The 26,474-nt window shown below is 36.9% G+C and overlaps 2 protein-coding genes across 6 annotated transcripts in view; both read right to left on the minus strand.

Moving 5' to 3' along the window:
* Positions 1-15,302, minus strand: part of fam13b (family with sequence similarity 13 member B) — a 50,016-nt gene extending 34,714 nt beyond the window's left edge. For 3 of the 5 annotated variants that reach the window (XM_065266597.1, XM_065266599.1, XM_065266594.1), the window contains exons 1-6: positions 15,115-15,301; positions 6,924-7,085; positions 6,222-6,402; positions 1,828-2,040; positions 1,412-1,589; positions 865-1,009 (exon numbers count right to left, since the gene is read on the minus strand). In XM_065266597.1, the coding sequence (XP_065122669.1) occupies positions 865-1,009; positions 1,412-1,589; positions 1,828-2,040; positions 6,222-6,372 (687 nt within the window). In that variant the 5' untranslated portion in view covers positions 6,373-6,402; positions 6,924-7,085; positions 15,115-15,301. Of the gene's footprint in view, positions 1-864; positions 1,010-1,411; positions 1,590-1,827; positions 2,041-6,221; positions 6,403-6,923; positions 7,086-7,917; positions 8,038-15,114 lie in introns of all 5 variants that reach the window. The other 2 variants (XM_065266595.1, XM_065266596.2) reach the window with 2 other exon arrangements.
* Positions 15,303-18,981: 3,679 nt separating this feature from the next.
* Positions 18,982-26,183, minus strand: cxcl14 (chemokine (C-X-C motif) ligand 14). The gene is made up of 4 exons (XM_065271401.2): positions 25,879-26,183; positions 24,562-24,667; positions 21,413-21,526; positions 18,982-20,187 (listed from the first exon to the last, which is right to left on the minus strand). The coding sequence occupies exons 1-4, from the start codon at positions 25,940-25,942 to the stop codon at positions 20,172-20,174; spliced, it is 300 nt and encodes a 99-aa protein (XP_065127473.1). The 5' UTR covers positions 25,943-26,183; the 3' UTR covers positions 18,982-20,171.
* Between the last annotated feature and the right edge of the window lie 291 nt (positions 26,184-26,474).

Below are 26,474 nucleotides of genomic sequence, written 5' to 3' on the forward strand. Positions count from 1 at the left end.
ACATTCAAGATTTAAAACAATCATGCCTTTTGAATGAGAGAATCTGCAGTCTGCAAATACGCTCAAAGACAGTGAAGTGAGACACGCCTTTGAATGCTTTTCTGTGCATTACATAACACTGCAGACATCATAACCTTCTAACGCTGCTTCTCTTGCTCTGCTTGTTTACAACGCTGCCTGAGCTTTAAACACACATGAAAGGATAAGCACAATCACCTTTCAAATCTCAAATGCAATATCACAACTGTGAGGTTTGGGCGAACATCGCAAAAGGCACAAAAAGGGGGTATTAACTTACGCTAATCTCATTCATGTATTATACAAATACACAATCACCACAGAAAGAGTATTTGTAACCAATCATTTGTAATCAAAAGTTGTACTGTTTTGGAAATTCAAACTCTTTAAACAAACTCAATACAGACTTATGTGCTTTAACATTTTCTGTTGATTTGGTTTTGACTGCCGCCACTTGTGTTACAAGTGTACTTACATTAATAATCACATTTCAGTCGAACTGTGCAGTGATTAATTTAAATGACTATAATTATGGATGCATGTTACAAATTAAACATTTTTATTTTCCTTTTGAGCACCTATGCAATGCACAAAGAGTGCCGACTTCAGAGAAAGCACTACATCATACATTACTATTGACTGGGTGTTATTGACATTGTATTTGGGTTTCATTCAAAATGCAATTTGGGGTATTGATGTGTCTGAGAGTTAAGACGAAATAGCAGCGAGTAGCGATCAGTGCCCAGCTGACTGGTACATCTCAAATGGTCACCAACAATAAGAATATCACAAAATACTGATAAGCAGTGCTAATTTAGCTAACAGCATCAAAGCAAGAAACCTCACCTGGTCATTGATGGAGCTGTAGTCATTAGTGTTGGAGATGTCGTCCTCCTCTGCTTCGAAAAACTCCTCCTGGTTCTCCAGCAGTTCTGCCAGGATACGGCTGACAGACTCCTGTTCCTTAAGATCTTCAACATCTGTATCTAAACTGCAACGGGAAGGGAAGACAATCAGTTTATTAAACTTTACCGTCATGACTAAACCTACATAGTCTGCGCATGCACAAAAAGAGCTTTCCATAGAATTGAAACGTCTGTCATGTAAAAATCCCCCACTTCCTGTTCATTTATTAAAAGTCCTATAAAAGTCTAGTAGTCTCCGTTCAGTTTAACACATTTTTCAACTTTCATTTTCCTCCCACCAATCCGGAAATGTAAAAAAAGCTGTTCGCTTTTTCAAAAATATATTTGTTTGTGCTTATCTTCCTCCATAATCTTCGTACCATTCTAAACGTTACTGAATAATTGCTATTTTTATTTTAAATAATCAATAATGGTATCTATAAACAAAGAATTTATTATTGTTAGTTTCAACTATTACTAATTCTTACTGGAAAATGTCTGGGCCGAAGACGGCAGCGAGAGCTCCTATGCTCCAGCTCTCCTCCTGAAGAGATGCCACACCCGACAAAAAACGGCACAGGAAGCGGAGCAAGCTGTAGTTGACCTGTGGCAGCTGTTGAAGGAAGTACTTCATATTCCTTCCCATCTCCTCATCGCTGCTGTAATCTAAACAAGAACAAATGATTCGGACATTAATTTAACACCCTGATGCAAAAGTGGGAGTTTTGCAAGCTGGATGATGCAAAGGTGTGAAAGTGTGGGTGTGCAAGTGATGATGCAACTATATTACTGTTGGCAAAAGTTCATCGGAGGCCAGTATGGGCACAGTTATGAACTAATGTTTAAAATAAAGCCACAATGAGTGTTGAGAAATCAGCAGGAAGAAAACAGGAGATTCACACACCCTGATAGAGCTGCAGTATTTGTGCCTGCAAGCCTGCAGGGATGATGGGCTCTGGGAGCTCCTGCAGGAAGAGGCGTAGCAGGCTGACAGCAGATGCCAGGTCAGCCTCCTTTTCTAGATCCACTTCCTCACCGCTGTCATAGCGCTGCCTGAGCCATTCCACGCGCTCTGCGTTCCCGTTCACTAGAAACAGACCCTCCAGGTGCAAACCTCCTGCAAAACAAGCAAACACACCTTACTATGCCTGACTGGTGTCCTGACATTTCATCCGACCATCAGGGCTTACCCAAGCAGGACTTATCATGCATGGGCACATCAATATTGCATCATTTTTGTCAGGCTGAACAAAACACCCCACATGTTTTTACTATCTTTACGTGGACATGTCATCCTAACAAAATCCTCTGTTAACCTGTTTTTACATTTTTTATACTGGTAAGACAATCTGATAAAACCCTCCTACTATTGGCTAATAAGAATCTTAGGCAAAGTTACACTCGAAAAATGTCTGGGTTATTGTTGACCCATAATTGGTAAATATTGGACAGAACACACGGCTGAGTTAAAATCAACCCAACATTGGGTCATTTTAAACCCAGCATGTGTTCTGTCCAATATTCACCCATTATGGGTCAAAAATAACCCAGACATTTTTCGAGTGTAGGCTGATAATTAATTTATGTAGAAGCAGAAACCCGCAGTAGGAATTTTTAATGTTGTGGGATGTGAGGGTGGGCGGTATAACCAAAAAAACAAAACAAAAAAACAGGAAAATATCTGTTTATATATAGATATAGAGATTACAATATGACAGGTGCCATGAAGTGATGATTTTTTTTGAGGAGGTCTTGTCGCTCTTTACTTTCTTAGGCTCTTTCTGAACAAAGATGTTTGTAGGCTACTATGACATAAACAGAGTTTTGTCTTAGCTTGCATAAAGTTATGAAAACTTTCCAACAATTAACATGTGCAGGAAATGTTATCTTTTTCTGGCGGCACAACTCCATGCGTACGCCTCTGGAGACCTCTGCACAAGCACAGAGACAGCAAGTGAACAATTTTTGCGTCACACTCAGTTCAGTAGGTTTAGTATGCCGGAGTGCAGAGTTGGCAACGGCCACTTATTTACATTTCAGACACGGAAAAAAAATCTGTCACATCTGACATTTTATTTCATGGTAACCGAATATACCACCATACTAGATAGATAAAGCTATAATTTTGCACTAAAGGTAGAAATAAAATCGACAGAATACCTTATAAACTTTTAAGGTATATAACACTTAATGCATAAGCTTAATGCATTAGCTGACTAACAATGAAAAAATCTTTCAGCATTTATTAATCCAAGGTCACGTTGATTTTAGTTAATGCACAACAAACTAACATGAACAATTGTAAATTGTATTTTAAAGTAACTGCTAATTAATTGTATTTAAAATAAAAAAATAAATAAAACAAAAAGGTAAGTCATTTGTAAAAAATACATTTTAGTTTTTTAATTTCAATTTTATGATGACTTTAGTAAATGCATTAGGTAACATGAACTGACAATGAGAAATACTGCTGATTCTCTGCATTTTTTAAAGTTAACAAATACAATCTTATTTTAACGTATTAAGCACATTTGTATAATGATGCATGATCATTTCACAGAACAGATTTCAATCTAGCGGCCAATCACTGCACAGAGCAGCTGACTAATCAGAACAATTGCTTGTTAAACTCTTAATCCCTTTAGTCAGATCTGTTAGTATGACAACATTGGCGACACTTCCTCCGTCTGCTGTGTCTAAACTAATGAAAACGCAGGCAAAAATACAACAAAATGTGCCTCACTTGAAAGTGTCATCTACATTTAGGTTTATTGCAAAAGTAGTTTACATTCTCCACCCTGAATGTTATGATTGATACAAATAATAGATACTTTTCCGTTTGACTTTCCTGTAAACATTTTTATTAAAGCATTTGAAAAACGAACACTCTTTCTAATGCTAGTTTAAACTACACGTTATTATAATGCCGGAGGGCCTCTGTGTGTGTGTACACACAACATCTTACTGACGGCAACATATTATTCGCTGTTTTTTCTAAGCACCGCATATTAAACAGCATAGGAGAAATGCCAGTGAGACACAAACTGAGAGCTGGTGTATGGAAATGACGGCAGCAGCTAAAACCTTTCAAGCACTTAACAGTACTGCCAACATATTTTTAATATGTACAATATCTCCTGATACAGCTCCAGTTCAAACATAGGGCTCCAATCACGAAATCACTTCAAAGGGCAAGCAGGGGAATTAAAATATTCTTGCTGCCTGCTTTATGTGCGTGTGAGAAGTTTAGCGATTCGCAAATAGCAGTAATTAAAAAAGAGTAAAAAAAGAGAAGTTGGCACATACTGTATGCACGGCAGTAAATAATAGGTAAGAGACTTCCTCTAATAATACATTGTCATTAGGCCGAATAACATTTCTCTTTTCAGTCTTTAACTATGGTATAGGATTAGACTTTTGTAATGTGGCACTATATAAAGAAACGGGAAGAAAAGAGTACAGGCAGCCTCACTTATCATCCTATTAAACCAAACAAAATGTTTTGCTTTATCAGATGGAAAACGACATGCTTTGGAAACTGCGCAATTAAAAATTATACAAAAGAGACAGGAAACCACTTTGAATGCTACTTTTGAATCATTTGTTGCACAACCTTGCCACAAGTTTCTAATAACAAGGCTTTTTCTGCTAAGGATAAGTCAAATATACATCAATAATTGGCTGTTAAAAAACAAATTTAAGAAAAAAATATTTTTTTAAAATGCAATGACAAATGTCACGTCTCTAAATATTAACATATACTGTACATTCACAGCTGAACGAGTTTACATTGAATTTGTTTAAAAACAATCTTCCCACTGAACATTCTGAATATTATTACAACTTATTTTAGAAGAAAACACTAATGAAGATGTTTAATCTTGCTTTCATTATATACAGTCTTGTGCAAAAGTCTTAGGCCACCACAAGCTTTGGTATTTTGGCAAAGGTTTAAAGGCGGGGTACATGATTTTTGAAAAACACTTCGGAAAAGGGAGACTGACCGAGTACCAAAAAACACAGCAGTAAGGGGGCGTGTCTACCAGATCAACATTGTTGCCTGGGTTGGGTATATGTGGGGGCAGGTCTATCAAAAGAAGGTCCAGATTCTATTAAGGTAGGGGCGTGTTTGTTTAGGTGATTTAAAATATCAACATTGGCTTTCAGAGATCTTTAATGTGCAATCATATGAAATAATTGCTAAAGACAATTTGCTCTCTTTATTAACTCTTTCCCCGCCATTGACGAGATATCTCGTCAATCAAGAGAAAACGCTTCCCCGCCAATGACGAGTTTTTCCGTCTTTCCGCAATACCACTATTATCCAATAGGTGGCATTCTGCAACTTTTTAAACCCGGAAGTATTGCCCTATGGCAAGCAGCTGCATGTCCGTGTCTGTTTTAAAGATCGCTCTGAATGGGATCTCTATGAAAAGTCCATCACAAAAATGGAATTATCTCTGCTTTTCGCTCAAAATGTGGTGTTTTTGCAGAAACCTACCCATATTCAAAAGCTGATTACAAAAGAACAACTGAAGGTAGGATGAAAATATTTTTTTTTTTTGAAAGCAGAGGGTCTGTCCTTTCATTTGGTATATTGTATGTTTATATATTTAAAGAAGAACATTTTCTGGAAGACATTAAACTTTTGTGAAAATCATGAAAAACACTGGCGCTGGCTGGCAACTTTTTTTAAAACGCTGGCGATGAAAGAGTTAAGATCCAATCAGAAAATATGTACAAAAACTGTGTGCACACCAAATTGTTTACACCGTAGCCAGCGTCTTGTTTTCAATGGAAGCATGCACATCGTTCAACACTGATAAACAAAGCAATAGCAACCAAAACGTTCAGCTAAAAAATGCTGGCAAGTGCCTACATTCAACGTCCGCCTGGCTGTTTCAGCCGCGTTTACACGTTTTGGTGTGCACATCCCCTAATTTTTTTTTTAACCAAACGGCAAAAGTCTGACCTATATAAGCACATCTTGAACTCTTTTGAAGAAACTAAAGTCCTGAAGTCAGGATTAGAAATTAGGCTTTCATTTCATTTCTGTGTAAGATAACCTTCAGGTTCCTGCCTTTGCTCAAGTGTAAGAGGAGACACACTAAATACTTGACACCTTATCTTATCATTTATTCTGTGCTTTTTCCTACTGCATACAAGATTGGTTGTATTCCAATAAAGAGACTGAAAAGTAATTATATAATCTCTTTATATCATTGCAAAAACATATCTAAAGGTGACCTAAGACTTTTGCACAGTATTGTACAAAAACATGTACGAGAAGTCACTGACCGTGCTCTTCGATGTACTCCACGATGCTCCTGACCAGCAGGGGGACCTCATGTCCTGGCTGCCCGCTGTGCTGCACCTCCTCCAGGGGGATCCCGAACACTCTTGCAGTGCTGAGGGAGTCGCTGAGGGAAGTAGAGAGGCTCTTCCTCATCGCCTCCACAGCCAGGCTGCTTCAGTCCGTCTGCACACAAAGACGTGGAGAGCAAGGTCACGACGGCGCCCGACTCGACACCTCCCTGCACAAACACGCTATCATGGGCGAGGCAGGAGCTCAAGCGTCAAACTCAGGACAAAAACAACAAAACAAGCTGGAAATTGGAGCAGGACCTCTCCCACTTTTGGAAGCTGTGGTTCTTGTCACATGAGATGTGGGGAGCTTACATAAGCAAAGTGACTGTCATGTGCTGTCAAAAGCAGCACGCTGATTCTGGTGATGGCAGCAGGTGGCTATGGTCTAACTAAAGATGGACATTAAAAACAAAAATCTAATAATGCTATCAGCTAATGCGCACAAGCTGTTAATGATGTACAGGAAAATCACTAGATGTGACTTGCGTGCATACGTGCACTTGATGTCCAGACGCGCACATGATAGTGACAAGATAGCTGGTGATGCATTGATGACAACTAACAGCTGGGCTCAAGAAATCTTATCTTAGTGTGCTATCACATTATTACAAAAGCACAGTGTCTGTGACTCACCTTGTTGTACTTCAAACACCAAGATGTTTAGTTTATCTCCTGCTCCGCTCACTAACGGTAAAAGAATTGGTAATCTATGGCTGCTTCAGGTTATGGCAGAAGATGAGCCTGTAGTTCCTCATTGACAGACCGCAAATCCTATTCAGGACGTCAGTGGTTAAGCTGAAGAAAACAAAACAATATCAGCAAATGCATAATAATTAACCAAGGCAAATTTACAAAGCTCTTTTGAAGTTACTAGACATCTGTGGCATCTGAAGTTTCATTTTGTTGGTTAGAAACATGAAAGGTCTGGTTATCCTTATGCATATGGGTCACATGCACAACATTTTAACCTAGAAATGGTTTCCAGTCATGCTACTGGAGGACTTGGCAATTCACTTTTATTAAGGTAATATGCAATAATGCCAAAAAGCAAACTAGAAAATATAAATAAGTAAAATTATAAAACTTGAAAACTACAGTTCCGACAATTTTAGTTCTTGGATATTTTACTGACAACGTGTTTATAGAGGCTGTCGCACCGCCTGAACTATTTACCCGAAGTACCTAATTTTTGTTGTGTTCTGACATGGGAGTGCAAAAACTGGAAATGATTTTAGTTCCAGAACGATTTAAATTTATCTCCTTCTTCGGAGTAGGGTCTTAACCACAACCTAAACTATTTGTGACATAAGGGTTTGTTTATTGGCCAAAAACATGCCACACAGAAAACTAGCAGCGACATTTTCAAAAAGCCTTGTAAACACAGTTTTACTAATTCTACCAACATCTTACAAAACATAAACATAGATAAACATGTTATTTTCTCAGCCTTGATTATATTTATAACACTGCAAGTTGTCGTAGAAGATTTAATCTCTTTAAATCGCATAACGTACTATAAGTCTAAACACACAAAGATCACGGCACTCAATATATCTGATATCTAAGCACTATTTCATGAGGATATTGCTCTATCAATAGTAATACTCACATTCATAGCGGCACATACCTGATAATGAATTGAAATGTGTTCACAACGTTATTATGAAATGCGTCAATCATAAATCCAGACCGGCTTGTGCTGCTTGTCGATGCCAGATGTTCAATAACATCCATGTGTAGTTTTAGTCTACAAACGTAGACATAGATGAAATATTGAGATATCCTCCTCTGTTTACATGGGATGTAATCATCAGTCATGCTTTTCAACAAAGTATGCAGACAGCGCACTATGGTAAAGGCAATCTGATCCGTTACGTCTTGTAAAATGAGCACACGTACAGATTTCACAAAAACGTGACAAGTTTAGTCTTGTACTACTGTTGTTATTTTGCATCAACTCCTTGCATACATTTCAGCCTCTAATCCAGTGCTGTGCATGTCGCCTTTCTGTCACTATGCAAGTATTTGAAAATTCGGGCTGCATGATAAATGCGATTGTCATGGGCATCTCGTCAGTAAAGCTAGCAGGGCTCGCAAAATCACTAATCTGACGTCCCGGGGCTTTTTGCCTAGCAGTCAGGCTTCCAAAATGTATCTCTGCCCTGCCAGTCGGGCTATCTTGACTAATAATAAGAAAAAATATATTTAAATGCTTATGCATTCTCTCACATATTTGGAAGAGTAATTATGAAGTAATTCAGGAATCGCGTTTACTTTCACTTTAGTGCAAAGCTGCAAACTTTACAGGAAGCAAGCAGTACTGATTTGTCATTGATCTGTTGTGCAAAATTTCCTCCAATGTCTAATTTTGCAGCTAATATACCAAATTTGTACGATTAACATAAGAACATCTAAGTGTACACAACTGTGTTATTCAGAGACACCATTTATTTCAATACACTTACAAATTATTGTTATTACATTATATTAAAACAATGTGTTATTTGTGTTTTGATAGATGTTTTGTGTCAATACTCTAGATTAAAATTAATGTCTTTTTTTATCCGGGCTACTTGCATTCATTTTGGGTTACCAAAAATTAAAGCGTGCCTGCCCAAAGGGCTCACATGGATTTAGAAATTTTGCAAGCCCTGGCTAGGCAATATCGCATTTATAATCGCGGATAATCGCCTGGGATATTACCTAGCTTTGCAGTAAACTATGGCTCCGTGTAATAAATGATGCTCCATCCGAAAGCAGGTGATGGCGATTTATCACTTAATCAAGAAACCGGCATTCCTGACAAGACGTGCATGACAATCGCATGCGATTTATCGTGCAGCCCTATTGCAAATGTGTATTATACAAACACACACTTATTGTTTGGGGCAGATTGCAGTTTTCTGTATCACCCATCACTGTGTCAATGCTGCTGCTATGTGTGCTGATTTCAGATCAGCCATCAATACGAATATTACACTGAGTACATCACTTCAAAGTCCTGACTGGCGGTGCGAATACTACCAGGAAAATAGTGGGAATATTCAGTTCTCGGAAAAGCATCCCAGTACCAGAACAAAAGTGGTCTGAAAGCAGCTTATTACACAACTTCTTTCACTACAGACTTTGCAGACACACTGTTACAATTCATTACATCCGTTTCATTTACTTAAACTATCACTTATACAAATAGCTTTTTGAGATGTTTAGATCATTTTGTGCTGCCAAATTATAAACCTTTTCTCACTTAAAGAACAGGAAGAATGTCCCTCGAACCCCGAAAGGAATTATGTGTGAATTGAGCTCTAGCAGCAGACGTCTTTAGTTTGCAGACAATAGACAGCAGATATGCTATGAATCCCACATATCAGCCATGACGACCTTTCACTTACAATGTTCACCATTGTAAGAGAAGTTCAAAACAAACAAAATTAAAAAAAAAATGTCCCACAGCACTGAGATGCCTTATGTGTTTTCGAGATTACCTAAGAGTGCCACAACTTGCATGACAATTCCTTTATGTCCTAATTATACAGTATTCCCATTGTTTGAAGAACACAGCAAGGCATTTACTCAATCTTCTAAGCTCTGAAGAATACATAAAGGGTATTTGCTGGAACTTTCTACAGCCGAATCTTTCGGCATTTCCTTGGGGATGCTGTTTGTAAAGCTTAGCGGCCTCACTATGGTTACCATGCTCTCGGTGTCATGGGATAAATTTGTAAATGTGGACAACAAACAGAGTCACCGACGGTAACATTCCAGAACGTTCACTGGAAAGAAAGCATCATGTAGTTCTCATGAAGAGATTTTGAGCCCACTTACAGACCAAATCTCAAATGCCAATGATTAATTAATAACTCTTGATTTCTTTAGGGCTTTTTAAAAAACTACGTAGTTGAAGCAGGTCAAGGTCAGACAAGTTCTGAGTGTTCTTCCTGTAATTTAAGCAAAACATATGATGCCTTACTGTATCGAATAGCTTAAATCAGGGTCAAAGTCGCGTCAAAAAAATTGGGAACCTCTGGCTTAAATGACAGACTTTCAGGAGTACTGTATTGAATGTTATACAAAATTTGACCTTCATGGCAGTGATTGAAACCCTTGTAGTAAACTACATACAAAACTGCAACTGGTCATCTTCTTTGTCCTCATTTGCATACTTAATAGTGATTGGGTTAATATAGCTGTTGAGCTGGTTTTAGCTGGTCACCCAGCTTGGTTTTAGCTGGTTCTGCTGGTGTAGCAAGATGGTCTAGCTGTATTTTGGTCACTTTTTAAGCTGGTATAGCTGGACTTAGCTGGTCAGGCTGAAAGTCCAGCTGACTCACCAACTTTGCCAGGCTGGGAGGATCAGCTTAAACCAGCTACTGCCACCTAAAACCAGCTAAAAGCAGCTACCAGCTTATGCTGGTCTTAACTGGATTTTTCAGTAGGGCGAGCAGTTCTCAGACGATAAATATTTTCAATCATACAAATAACATTCAAACTGTACAGTGTGGTGTCAGATCCGCAGTTCATGTGTCTTATTTTTTAAAGTACTTATAAGGGTATAAATATTATGCATATGAAATGTTTAGTTTCACCAAATGTCTGTTTGTCTCTCATTTACTGTAATTACACATCGACCAATCAACCACATTGCTTTCTGAAAATCAGTATCGGCATCGCCCATTAAAAAAAAAAAAAAATCTTCTTTTTAGACATAGCTAACAATGGCCTCTTAATAAGAAGCAGAACTAACAAATAAAGGAAAACCCTAAGCCCAAGTTGGTCATTTCACAAGGTATATACGAGACAGAATTTTCCCATGTTCTGTAAAAACTGGACGAAGAGTAATCATGTGATTTCCAAAAATGCTATGTCATTTTCAATAACAAAGCCTATAATAACCATGATTTGTATTTCAATAAGTAATAATGAAATGATGAAATGATTCATGAATAAATAACTGGTCAAATAAATGAGTCCTGACACTTGAACTTGAGAACAACTTGAGCTTGCCTTTGACATTGACGTTATTGATCAAGTGTGTCCTACCTCGTTCTGCTGTGAATGGAAATTTCCAAATGGCTATACTGACCCACTGAACATTGAAGCATGAAGCTACTCTAGCAATGTGTTGGTCCCTGGCAACACAAAACTGAGTTTGAATCATTAGGATGCAAACAAGAGAAACCGCTAATTGAGCTAATCATCTGCTGACAGCATTCTGAAGAGACTCAGCAGTAAGGGTCAAAGCACAGATTAACTACTTAACAAAACAACTTCATTACGTTTATGTCTATCCTAGCCTGAAGAACAGTGAAATCATCACACAATAGTATCGGGGGGCGAGGCAAAAGTTTACTCTTGTTATTTATTTGTACATTTTTTAAGTCACTGGATAGGTGGACAAATAACAGAAGCTGAAGTGCAGATGGCAACACTATCACGACTGCAACCTTCTTATGCAGGGTTCACACCAGATGCGGTAGAGGGGGCAAGGGCGAATGATTTACATGTTTAGTCAATGCAAAGAAGCGATTAGACATCCTGCAGCGCATTCCACGCAAATTAAGCATTGTCGCGGGAAACACGCAAGTTAAAAAATCTGAACTTGGGCGGATTTCCGCGCCGCATTAATCAATCAGGACCTTGCTGTAGTAGTGACGTGATTACAGAAAGCGAGCAGAGTCTCAGCGAAGTCGCAGAAGCCCCTCCCATGACACGAATTTCCATGTGAAAGTCTCAAATGACTCGAATTTCACACGCGAATGAAGCGAGTAAACTCAAATGTTCCAGCGTCCAACTATGCACAAATAACGGATTTTTTCCCCCTCTACCGCGGCTGGTGTGAATGCACCATTATACATTATGTAATTAATCCGAACAATGATGCCCAGGTGGTCTGAAATTTCCTGCATGCCAGGAAAAATGAAATAAAAAATAAAACTTTTTTGTGTTAACCCACTAGCATTTAAACCATAAACAATGCACTTTAATGAACATGAGCAGCACAGCAAAAATAGAGCCAACGCCGAAACGATCGCAGCACCGCTGCCTTAGCACCACTCCTGCTACACAAGTACGCGATGATGACACAAGCAGTGTGCATGCTTTGACTTGTAAACATGGGCGCCAAAAAAACACATGCCGCTTACACGCTTGTGGTATTAAACCGACGTTAGACTGCCTGAGACACTGAATGCGAGAATTAAGGCTAGCAAAATACCACTGATCACTGATTATTTATATATATATCATAAGATCACTCACTCAAACTGTTTTTGGTCATATTCCCCACCACCCAAAGAAAACAATGATATATATAACCCAATACTGACATTTATTTGTAGTTATTTGTAGTCATAGTTGATGCACTTTCTTTTATATCATAACAAGACAATATGCTGTAGGACTTCAAAAAAAACTTCAGACTCATTCTTTTCCAGCAAGCGTGTAGAAAACACGCTATAACATTCTTGATATGGCATAGTTCAAAAGAAAAACAAGATGAACTTGAACTTGAGTCAAAAATTTTGACTGAAACTCTCCAGTAACACCAATAGCTGTCTCATACACTTCTATCTTGGATAAACCTTGGTTCTTTTAAATTTGCAAGCATTGATAAATATGGCCAGCAAATACAAATATGATGGATATACATACCCCTCCATCATAATATTTTACTGTTACACAAGCTAATTTACAAAATGCAAATAGGCTACTTCTTCAAAATGACTCACAGCTTGTGCATTGGTTTGGTTTTTGTTTATTTTCTACTCACGGCACCGTCATACAACAAAACTGAAATGCTTTTTTAGATCCAATCATGTAGCTCCTATTTCGCTTCTATACAATTCACACCAGTCATAAAATATGTACTTTTATCAAGGGATTCTTTAGCCATTCACACCAGAGGGATTAACTTCCACCAGATTTATCAAAAGACTGTGACCATCACCACAGTAATTTTCATTCAGTTCTGTACAAAAAAAAGCAAACACAATTTTTTGCAGTACATTTACTGCAATAGAGCAATAATGAAGAGTAAAATCTAAAGAACGCACGTCACTGTATTCTAGCTCACATCCCATATGGTGCGCCAACTGTTTTTATGACAATCTGCTGGATAAATCAAGACAAGTCTGCCGCTTACAGAGGAGGCCTGCATAACATGCTAGCAGTAGCAGTAGTAGTGAAATCTCCTCAAGGACAGCTGGGTTTAGCTGTAATCCGAAGAAGACACTATCAGCATGTTTGAAAGAGCAGGTCATCTTATCATCGCTCCATAGGTACAAGGGATAAAGCCCCATGGTTACCCAAGTCTTTCTAGTGCCCACTTTTTAATTTTGAGAAGTAGCGACCAGCCAGGTTTCACACGGGTGAAACTTTCAGACATCCCGCCCGTGACTTGTTGGGTGATCTGATGTGTTTGGTTGAAATAAGACTTTCTAACAAAACAGGGCACCAGGATTTACATTTCAATTGAAGTTAGTATGCATGCCTCCACAATTGCCATTACAAAAGCACAGAAAATGTTCATGTCATAAACCGTAATAAGGATCTAATATTTTAAAACAAAATAAAAATCACACAATGAACAGTATACTACAGTGGTTCTCAAACTGGAGGGCATGAGATGGTTGCCAGGGAAACCAATTTATGGCTTTTTTAATACATTACTTATAAATTTGGTGAAATTAAACCTCAGAAATATGTAAGGAATACGATGGGACGTTGAATTATTCAAAAATAATACACACCCAAGGTGGTAATTGGGGGGGTCAAATAATTTAAAGGACTGGAGTCAAAGTTACCACAGACATTGCTCTGATGGTTATTTTAAGACATTTGACAGGTTAAATGTGCTTGTATTGAAAAATAATGCATACCGGTACCTGTGGAACCTTTTTTACCAATCAGAATAAAGCATTCAACAGCCCATTGGTATTAAAGGCTATAACCAACGGCACTACGTTGTATAATCTAATAAGTTTTGTTAATTCAAATTCATGCTTTTTGTCCATTAAAATTTTTATATTTTTCATTATCTAAAATCATTAGTATAAATCAAATAAAGATAACTAAAAACAAAGTCAATTAATTAGTCAAATAAATGTATTATTAAACAGTACAATTTCCCCTCAGCAGCTGCTCTAGAAACGACTCTATGCAGGATTCAAGTTTCACATCCCAATTAAACGAAACTAAAGCTATTTTAGGAAAGGGCTCCTGTTCATTTTTAAGGACATCTTTGACTTTGACATCCCAAAAATATTTAAGAATTGACAATTAATTCATTACAAAGGATTTATTTTACTTCCTGGTATGTTTATTTAAAAACGAAACCTTAAACTGTCATTTATTTGACCGAACTAGGCATCATCTTAGCTCTGTTTGGCGAAAATACGTTAAATTTATTATATATGTACTTCATTTGCATTCGTAATAGATGATGCAGCTGTGTGTCGGATCATACACGATTCAAGGACAACTAATAAGCAAATACAGGACTCGCATGAACCTAATTTCGTAGAAATTATTGATTTGTACGCGATCACGTTAGCTAGCTAGCTTAGCACTGTCAACATTTATCCCGCACATCAGTCAACGCAAAAAAAGCTTTGCAGCCACTACAAAGGCATCTTGAACAATCATTAAATAAAGTCAATAAATGAACATATAAGTATAAAACGCATTCAAAACATCATTTGACTATAAAAGTCAGCCAGACGCACTAAACATGCTTAAAAATTTAGAATGAGTCGATCTCTCATCTGGCTAACCCGACAACTAGCATCCGCTAAAGTCACTCCATCCAATAACCATCCGCACTTACCAGGTCAAAGCAGAAGACAAACGACGCCAAAACGATTATTTTAACTAGTCCTTGTTTCGAAGTCAGGCGATACTGATGATAATATACAGTAACCAGCTACAGTGTTGGGCTGGCATGGCCAGTTTCAATTTGAGCCGTTGGTTCGGTGGAGCGGAGACAGGAGTGATAGTTACACACCCACAGGCATGCCAAAAAACACACTGACCCCGCCTCTCTCTCTCTCTCTCTCTCTCTCTCTCTCTCTCTCTCTCTCTCTCTCTCTCTCTCTCTCTCTCTCTCTCTCTCTCTCTCTCTCTCTCTCTCAGCATCTTCCCTCAGTCCTTCGAGCTCACACTTCATTCCAGAATATTCTATTGATTTTAATATGCTTAAAAATACATATTTCATTTATCTTAATTCAAATGGACGTGATATGAGCTTGTACATTTCCCAGTTCCAACATTTTACGCCTATTGATTGTCAATTTATGTCTGTTGATTATCATAAGTAGTAGTAGTAGTAATATATTGGTTGTATTTACTGTACATTTGTAGAGATCTGTCTTGAGGTGCATGCCAATAAATGCATACAGTAGGCTTAGGCTACAGTTGTGTGGTTCTTCACAAAACCAACAAGGTGATTAATGTGTACATTACAAATACATTACATTTTATAAAATAAAAATAATTGCTTCTAACTTATCTCTAACAAGTTGTTTTTTTACATTATACATGTAAATGCTGTGTAAGCCAAAGCTGCACCCTGTTAGTTATTGCTTCCTATGTGTTGCACTGTTTGTTTTCTTAGTTTGTAATTGAACCAACTTAATTGTTATAGTGGTGTGTATTTCTGTGTCTGGGGGCATTATGTACTATAAAAATAACTACATTGTGTCACTTTATTCTTTAAAACCTATTAAAGGCAGGGTGCACTATCTCTGAAAGCCAATGTTGACATTTGAAATCACCTAAACAAACACGCCCCTACCCCAATGGACCTTCTTTTGATAGACCCGCCCCACACATACGCAACCTAGGCAACAATAGAGACAGTGTTTAAAGACCTTTTTATAATGTACCATTATGTTTTTATTACCTTAGAATGAGTCGTTTTTATCTACATACAAGAGGGTCCCCTTACGTGGAGGTCGCCATTTTGTGCCGCCATGTTTCTACAGAAGCCCATAACGGACAAACTTTTTTACTAAGTTGTCTCCGATAATTACATGTTTTTCTGGTGGCGGCTACCGTAGCTTCTCTATGCGTTTCAAAAGTGAGGGGTGAGCAGTGAACTGAGCCGTTGGTTGCAATACGCAACCTCACCACTAGATGCCGCTAAAATTTACACACTGCACCTTTAAATGCTGGGTTTTACAGCTCGACAGCTTATAAAAACTTATTTCTGCTTTTTTGGCTTGTTAGCTGTAGACCTTGCCACACAGCAGCTTTTAGGCATTATTTTGTTTTTGTTATAAGCCAGAAATGACAAGAAGGCGGACTCTCGCAATACAAAGTCAATGGAGACGTTTGGATTGTTTTCCCCCCGGTGGGCGTGGTTTTCAAATTAGTATAACTGCGCTCTGTCTCTGGGTGTTTCTCAATGTCAAGGTAGGATCCTCAGAAGCCAGAATTTCGAGGATGTTACATCATCGACATCAGTCAAAGGATTGTTCCAATGTTGAGGATCCACGAAATTTCAACTAAGGACTGAGTCCTTCGTTCGAGAAATATCCCATATACAGGAAAGGATGCATATGTGTAGCCTTCGCGCTCTTCACGCTCTGAAATCACCCATAATTCTTGGCGTGCAGCGCTGAAAACACACCTTTTCACTTACGTAATGACGCAATGACGTGCACATGCTAGCCTGTTCCATTTACGCGTTCTCCGAATGCTAAAGAGGAGCCTCGCCTAGCCTCTGAAGGTAGTGACTTGTAAGGACCAGTCCTGCCAAGGAAGTATCCTTGACATTGAGAAACAGCTTCTATAATGGTTAGTAGACACGCCCCTTACTGCTGATTGGCCACAAGTGTGTTTTGGTACTCAGCCCGACTCTCTTTTCCAAAGCGTTTCTCAAACATTGTGCATCGTGTTATTGCTTTAAGTGTAAATACATTTTCAATATTTTTTGGTATCAAACAAAAAAAATTGTATTGTAAAAAAATTATTAAAATGTACTGAAATTATGTTCAATAAACAAAACTTTTTAAACACTTTGTTCCTGACTTAAAAATATGCATGACATCCTTTTTGAAAATATAAAAAATATGTTTTTAGGAGCTTGTTTTGTCAATTGACTCATAAGTCATGTATCTGCACACACACCACATTTACTAATATATGTGTATTAAATTTTTCTATTATTTTATTTATCTTTACTGTTTTACTTTCTTCCTACTGCACTGCTGTAGATCTTGTGCACGTGACAAAAGCCCCAACATATAACTTGGTAAAACCTCATATCATGGAAGTGAAAACAGCTTGAAGCTTTAAAGTCATTTATGAGACAAGTAATGCATTGAGCTACAGCGCCACCCAGTGTTTGTTCTCAACAAATAGGCTTACTGGGTTATTTAGCTGTGCTGACTTTTAGATTTCCTTTTGAACGAACTTTTTCTTACATATATATTTTCCATATTTTGTGCTATTCTTTGTTTTCTTTGATCAGTTATATTATGTAAGGTTGCACCTAATGTAAAACATTTGTTATTAAATGTTTAAGTTTCATAAAGTCTTAAAATATGATCATAATAACTCCTACTTTACAGTGTAGACTAAAATATTTATGACCTCATGTAATTAATGGCAGATATACCAGATCATTAAATACGAGACGTCAAAGGGCTATGTCAAAGGATGTGGAATCAGGCTGCAGGGTTATTGCATGCTAGAATAGATGAAAACTCAATTTTAATGTATCATTATAAATGATATTTGTATCTTACTAAGACCTTCACACAACACTTATACTGTATAACTGGAGGCTGTTTATTATGTAGGCTATGGAAACGTATTTATTAATAAACATTATTAAACATTAGCACTTCAAGCAAAGCATATACCATTGAATACCAAATATACAGTATATCATCATCATCTGTCAAATTCAGCATTTGAGGTCACTTTCTCCCCCCTAATATAAAAGATACACTCAATTCTTTCTTTTCATATTTATTCAAACTAAATATTTGCAATAGGCTAATAATGTCCTGCAAACGTAGACCCTTTTACAGCCCACGTGATCAAATAGCATGCGCGCGCATTTTGGCAACGGAAGTGGTGTTGTTTCCCAGTAATTCTTCTGTGTTAGCGACTCAGAAAGTTTATCAAAATGGTTTCCCAGTTCCAACCATCAAAATGTCTGGTTGGTGCACTAATATAATATACGTTTATATGTAATAATAATAATAATAATAATAATTTGTTACATTTATATAGCGCTTTTCTGCAGACCTCAAAGCGCTTTACATATGAATGGGGGAATCTCCTCGACCACCACCAATGTGCCTGGTCACTTTAAATTTGGCCATCTGCCAACGTCTTCTATCCACTCCACTATAGTACACGGATCTGGCAGCTGTGTTGATAAACTTTTTAAAATAACTTTGTCTGTGTTGCTTCACTGCTGATTCTTGCCATACTTCCGTTGCCAAAATGAGCGCGCATACGTTACGTTGCCACGTCATCATTGTGTACAAACAGTAAAAGGGTCTAGGAGCCTACGTTTGCAACATAACATGTGCAATAATTTCATCTATTAACATTGTTTTATATATTTAAGGGTAGCTTTTCTAATTCGTAATTGTGCAATTTCAGTTACTGTAACTGTATACTATTACATGTGTATAAGATGTGCACGGTATGCTTATAATAAAGTGTGACTAGAATACAAAACACAGACTTTGATTTATTGAAATATTTATTGCTGTGCTTAGAAGATTACACTTCTTGGATTTGACTCAAACATTTCTATGATTTATTATTTAAATAGTAAAACAACAATTCTGTGATACAATACATAGGCCTCACTAAGAAACTCTGAACAAGCTACACTAGGCAAGGTGGTTTATACACAAGAACCTATGTTGTGTGCTTATACAGTACATACAATTTGATGTACAAAGAGACAAGAATAAACAAGTGACAAACAACAGCTTACAAAACCTGCACACCTCATAGAGGAAGCACACATAGTTCATAATGTGCCGATAGGAATGCCAGTATGATATAAAAAGCTTCATGTTAAACACTGCAGGCCCCGGCACTCATGCAGCTTGTAATGTGGCAGTATATGTCCATTTAGGAGTAATGTATGTGTGTAAATATAGATTATACCACGGGCCTGTTAAATGCTTTATTCTGATTGGTTAAGAAATGGTTCATGGGTGTTGATTATTTTTCTGTAAAATGCACACCTGTTCTGTCAAATGTCTTAAAATAACCACCAGAGCAATGTTTGTGATAACCGTGGTATAAGTGAAATAATTGACTCCGGTCCTTTGAATTATTTGAAAATATAATTCAGCTTAGCGTCGTGTCGGATTACCACCTTGGGTGTGCATTATTTTCGAATAATTCAATGGCCCATCGTCAATTATTCCTTAAGTAATATCTGGGTAAGTTAAATAAAGTTCCTCGACTAAATGTCTGTTTGAATAAAACAACTTTGCCAAATGATTGTGGATGGAAAAAACCATGATGCTTACTTTTCCATTTGAATGTTGGCATATCACACACTTTTTTCAAACCAGACAATATCCTATTGTAAGTGTCAGGAACCCTTTGTATGCAACAACACAATGAATCCAGAGCAAGAACTGATACTTCAGAAGACATTGCAAAAATGTAAAGATCACTTCTTATAGATGGTGCTGACTCACAGGGACTTTTCTCCATATAAACACGGTATAATAAGCTTTTTTGTCCGACTATAAATTATTACACATTCATATAAATTAAACCGACTAATAAGCATGACTGGGCATTTTTGTGCTTGAAAATTTGGTCCTCTGGTCATCCACAATTTACTGGTAGTGTTGTGCGCCCCACAATGTTCTCAGCCTTGTGCATATTGTACGTTTAAGCCTCATACACCCTACAAAGGGAAAAGAAGAGAAAAACAGATATGAAGTGCAGCATACAAGTATACAAAAATAGACAAGTATAGCCCACACTGCAAAATTCCTTGTTGCACTTAACTTTTTAAGTTTAATTAATTTAAAAATGACAATTCATTTAAACTATTTTGATTAGAGAGGAATTGTTATACAGTATAAAAATAAAGTTTATAATAATAATTTAAGCTAATTCAACTTTATTTTTTATCATTAAGCAATTCAAGTTAAATTAAAAAATTGCAACATAGAATTTAAAATAACAATTTGACATTGTTATTTTAAATATTTAAGTCAAGACAAAATCAAAAGAGACCCTATTTCCTTCATGCATATTCCTGTTCTTGTTGTGCACAAATAATGTTTTTCTTCACTTTAAAAAATCTTGCTTAAACAAATTTTTTTTTAATTCTTTAAAATGTCAACTTTTTATAATCCAGTCAATTCCTGGATAAAATAAACCTTTTGTTGCAATATCATGTTGCACTCTGTGAAGTAAATATATGTTACACACCGTTTCATGTTGACATTTATATGCTAGTAAGCGGTCATGTAGCCTACTCTTAAAGGTGCAATGTGGGACTTTTAGGTTGATCTCTTGACAGAAATGCAATATAATATAGATATCTATTTTATCAGTGATGTACAAAGACCTTACAAAATAAATTTTATCGTTTTTATTACCTTTGAATGAGTGAATTTTAAACTACATCCAACTTACATGGAAGTCTTCATCATTATTTCTATCATAGCCCTAAATGTTATATAGTGCGTGTTTTGTCACTACGTTATCTCAGACGATGACATGTTTGTCCTGTGAAGGCTACCATAGCTTCTCTTTGCTTTAGAAAAAGAGAGTGAGCTGAAGGCCATTTCTCAATCCGAAGGCTGAAGCCTCCGGAGGTCGCGTTTGCAGGCTGCATACGTCATCAAGACTCTGTTATTTCAGAATATTGACAATTATAAATTTGACTATTATTGTTAGTTAATCGTAAATAGTTTTAATATGCAAATGTAATGCTTGATGACGTATGCAGCCTGCATATGCGACCTGCAGCCTTCAGATTGAGAAACGGCCAGACTGAAGCTGTTGGTTGCAATTCACATTCTCAACCCTAGATGCCGCTAAAAGTCCTAAATTGCACCTTTAAGCAATAGGATGATGTGACAATGTTGCTATTTTCAGTGATTATTCATTAAACTCACCTGTGCTTGTCCTTCCAGATTTTGAACAACTTGACAAGGTTCTTAGTGCTCTGGAGTCTGGGGTGCAGGCAATATTCCTGACCTTTGAAACGCGCCACATTCTCCATGGTGACACTATAAAATATTCACGGAAAAACAGAAGAAAAAAATAATCACAGATTAGATGATGGGAAAGGGGTACAAGCATGTAAATAAACAAGAGTATGCAATCTTAGACACATACACAAAGCTATCAATTTAATGGCATTTACTATTTTATTAGGAAAGGTAATTTTTTTATTGGAAGCAGTACAATTCTTCAAAAGTGCCATACATACATACATATAGCAGAAAAAAAAAACAAAATATTGCCAGGTTTTTCAAAATTGTGCTTTATATATTGAAGTTCCTTTGAGCAACAGCACACTCTGAGAAAAGGTACAGAAGCTTTGACGGTGCAGTAGACCTACACTTTAAAAAGTGCAAATTAGTACCTTAAAAAGGTACATTTTGGTACCTCACAGGTACATATCTGAACCTAAATGTTAAATATTAGGACATTTTTCTACTGCTACTGCCCCAGTGACTGTACCTTTTTCTAAAAGAGTGTAGGATATCTGAGGGACTTTAAGAAGATGTTTGAAGGGTTTTTTGTTCCAATCAGAGAAAAAAGCTTCTCTTATATTTTATAATGCATACAGTAGCACTCACTGTCAAAAAAAAGGTACAAAACTGTACCCTTTTCTGTCACTACGGGTGGTACCCCAAGGTTCTGTTTTGTACCTTTACAGGTACTAAACATACAATGTTGTACCTTAAGGACCTATTGTGTACATTTAAAGGTAGAGTTAACCGTTTTGTACACCTAAAATTTAACTAGTACAAAATTGTCCCTTAAGGTACACAACAGGCCTCATAGGGAATATTATTGCACCCCAAAAGCTACAACGTGTTGTATACAAAAATGAACCTTTAAGGGGAACCACCCCATTGACAGAAAAGGTACAGTTTTGTACCTTTATTCTGACAATGCTCTCGAGGTGAATTGCATTGGAGTTTTACCTTGGAATGGCTAAGGGATAGTTCACCCCAAAATACTGTCATTATTTACTCACCCTCAAGTTGTTCTGAACCTGAAGGAGTTTTTTGTTCTCCCTACTATGGAAGTCAATAGGTACCGTCAACTATGTCATTACCATCATTTACCAAAATATATTTTTTGTATTCAACAGAAGAAAGTAACTCATACAAGGGTGACCAAATGATGACAGAATGTTCACATTTTTTGTGGGAATTATAGCTTTAAGTGTCTCAAAGCATGGATAAATTGGTCTGGCTTTAATCCATTATTACATCATTACATATAATTTTTAGGAGTCACGGATAAACACCCTAGATGAATTAGGACGTTACTCAGAGTCCCTGTTTTTATCTTGACTGGAATTTTATTATTCACATGTCCAGTCAAAGGATGAACATAATTATTTGTTCACTCTAAACTTTCAGTTGGGCTCATAAAATGGTGCAGGAGCTCTTGTGATACTGGAGAAGCTGCTAGAATGTTAAACTCACTGACTGAATCCTTTGCCATGTACTGGAGAAAATAAACTTTCTTAGCAAGGTCAAAGGATTTGTTTTGGAGAGGTAAAAGCACACTAATTTAGACAAACAATACCAAAAATTGTGTTGAAAGACAAAAACATGGTTTATTCAACTATCTATTTGGCTTTGAATTTAATAATCTTCGTATTAATATAGACGGCATCTGAAACATGTATGTTTGAAATGAGCAATCAATACGTTGTTGCTAACTAATAAATATTTTTAAATAATGTATTTCTCTTAAACACTACAATGTAATTTGCAAGAATTTTTAGCTCTGCATGTAACATATTCAGCTGCAATTTCTAAATCGACCAGCAGATGGTAGTGTAGAGTAATGTTTTCCATCAAAGATGGAAAAGGCTTTGTTTCCGAGAACCTGTTTGGATCTTTTACAGGTTTTTAAAACAGAACTGATTCTGGCAACAGAACCATGGTTAGGAATCTGTCTTGATTGTGCAATATTATCACTAAATTGTGATCAGAAACAATAAGTAAGATCCAGAACCTGGAGGCAGCTTATTTTACTTGTTTTTTAACCAATCAAAGTGGGTCATTTGCTGCCATTAGCCAGTCTAAGGTTGTCCAAGCTGGTTTAGATTCTTGATTAGCTGGACTATAACCCCATGATGCTTAGGTCAACCCTTAGGGCTCTTAAACCACCTAAATAAACTCGTGCAGATGTGACGGAACTGAACAACTGTGTTTATGGCCTGTTTTTCCGGCAAGTTCCAGATGCAGCCGGAGCGTTTATGTAATGCACCGACATTTACATTGTTTAACAACAATGAAGAACAACTATAATCAACACACGTGACAGGCATAAAATGTATGTTTTAATAAAAATATATATGCAAATACATGCAAATTAACTGTCACATTCTTTGGTTTAGTGTTTTGGTGGCATAACCGGTATAGCACATATGCTCCATTTTCAATACAGCTTAAAGGGATAGTTCACCCAAAAATGATCCAAGGCAACTTTCTGATGAACACAATATATATATATATATATATATTTTAATAAATGATGGAAAGCACACAGTTGATTGTAACCATTGACTTCCATAGTAGGAAAAACAAATACGATGGAATTCAATGGGTACCGTCAACTGTGTGCTTTCCATCATTTATCAAAATATCTTCTTTATCATTTATCACAATACTTCAATAATATTTGTTTTCCTACTATAGAAGTCAATGGTTACAATCAGCTGTGTGTTTACCATCATTTATCAAAATATCTTCTTTTGTGTTCATCAAAATAAAAAAAACTCATACAGGTTTGGAACAACATGAAGGTGAGTAAATGACATAATTTTCATTTTTGGGTAAACTATTCCTTTAACTTCTAGCAAATATTATTGTTTATAAAGTATAAATAATTGCTAAACAAAAATATACTGTCAGAATGAAGTATAGGGTATGCTGAAAACACTAAAAGTTATCTAATAGTTTGATTAACATTACTTTAACATTTATCTTCAAGCAAAACATTCCTGAAACATGAAACAATGTGTTGATATTAGCGATGATGAGACAAAAAAAAAAGAGTGCATTCAACTCACAAAATCATCTTTTCATGGCAGTATGGATGTTTGGGTTTTATCTCCAGCTTTTGCACATCTTTGTATCGAATCTTCGGTCCTTTCCTTGTGCACCTGCACTTATATGCTGATAAATAAATAAAAAAGATTACATTTTCAAACATACATACAAACCTGTCAACACATATCCAGGTCATATTTCACATCAAAGTCTATAGAAAACTTTTAAACGTTTAAAAGAAAATTGAAACTTTTGTTATTACGATGAAGACTTTTTTTTGCACTGTGATATTGTTTTTAATGAAAAATAAATACATTATACTGGGCGTATAATACTATATTGTGTGTGTGTGATCTGCATTAGTGATGTGACAAATTTTATAAAATTTTATATAATTCAACATCATGGTAATTTTTGTTGTAACTGATGTTGATTTGTAGGGCTGCAACTAATAATTATTTCCATAATCGATTTGTGTATTTCTGCATATAAAAGTGTACTTTTAAAAGTGCAAAGCCACAAACAATGTTATACTAATATAATCTTTTTGATTTTGATATTTTAAGTCTTAAAAAACGTTTGTGCAGCCTTTAAAAAGTAAAGCATCTTTAAATTCAAAATATAAATAAACAGTTACAAAAAAAAGTCAAAATGTGAATATAAAGGTCCTAAAAGGCTATACATTTCTGAATGCAAAACATAATTCTTTATATTTCCCCCAAATTTCTTCCTGATATGCCCTGAAATGCTTTCTGACAAACTCTAACTTTAAAGATATACTGTTTCTCAAAACCACAACACTAGGCAGGACACTGGGATGGTACTTCATTAAACTGGCATTTAGGCTTTTTAGTTTCTTCCAGCACGCTGTCTATACAGCAGGTGAGCTGGTAAAAAGACGTGTGACCTACATCTAATCCTTCATCAATCTAGTCCTGCTCCATTCAGCATCATCTCTAAACAGCCTCTCAGGACAGATGCCAAACCCAACTCATCCAGAGCGCGAGACAAAAGGGTGCTATTGACTATCACTGGCCAACTTTAACAGAATGAACCAGATTGTCTGAGAAGGAGAGAAGGATGTGTTTGACAGTTGGACCAGCATGGTGCTATATGTCAGTGCAAAACAAATGTCCTGCTGCTTAAATGGAAGAGCATTGTCGCAAAAGGTTGTGGGTTCGATCATAAATGCATAGCTTGTATTCACTGTAAATAGCTTTGGGTGAGAAAGTCCGTCAAATGCTTCAATGTAAACATGTAAACACTATTTTTACTTCTGGCCTTTTTGATTGTAATTTACATTTGCACTTACAAAAAAGACGGCAAATGTCACTTACCCTCTGTGTTTAGTGAATAAACTGCGATGACGAGCAAAAGTAAAGCAGCCGTACAGCGATTCATCCCCAAATAGTTTGTTTTCCTGCAGCCTTCGTCTGTTTGCAATAGCTACTCAAATCCAACAGTCGAGATCTTCAAACTGTGTCAGTATTGAACGATGAACCCGTGTAAATAGTCTCTTTCCCCTTGTGGTCACTTTGTTGACAGTATTTGACAAAAAACTGTGCAGGTTGAATGAGCTCCCGACAAGTTGCGTCCACCGTCGCGCGCTGTGCTCTTCAGTCTGAGGAGACAGTCGTGCGCGCGTCTATAAACACGCGCTCTGTTGCGCCTCATTGATATGCACGAGTCGCTGACGAATTAACCGAGCCCGTCTCGAAACGTAGCGAGTTCCCTAACTAGACAGCATGATTGCCCGTTATTGACGCTTTTGAGGCTTTAGCTGGGAAGGTAAGCTAGTTTTGAGACACTGGTCTTTATGTAAGCCAAAAAGAAGTCCAGGTTAAAGAGAGATAAAAGGGTAAATTGAGTTAAAAAGTTTATTAGCAGAGCTAGTACGTTGTTAGGGGATATAATGAAATTGGCTTTGATGCCA

Source organism: Paramisgurnus dabryanus, chromosome 16, assembly GCF_030506205.2.
Source record: "Paramisgurnus dabryanus chromosome 16, PD_genome_1.1, whole genome shotgun sequence".
NCBI classification, from domain to species: domain Eukaryota; kingdom Metazoa; phylum Chordata; class Actinopteri; order Cypriniformes; family Cobitidae; genus Paramisgurnus; species Paramisgurnus dabryanus.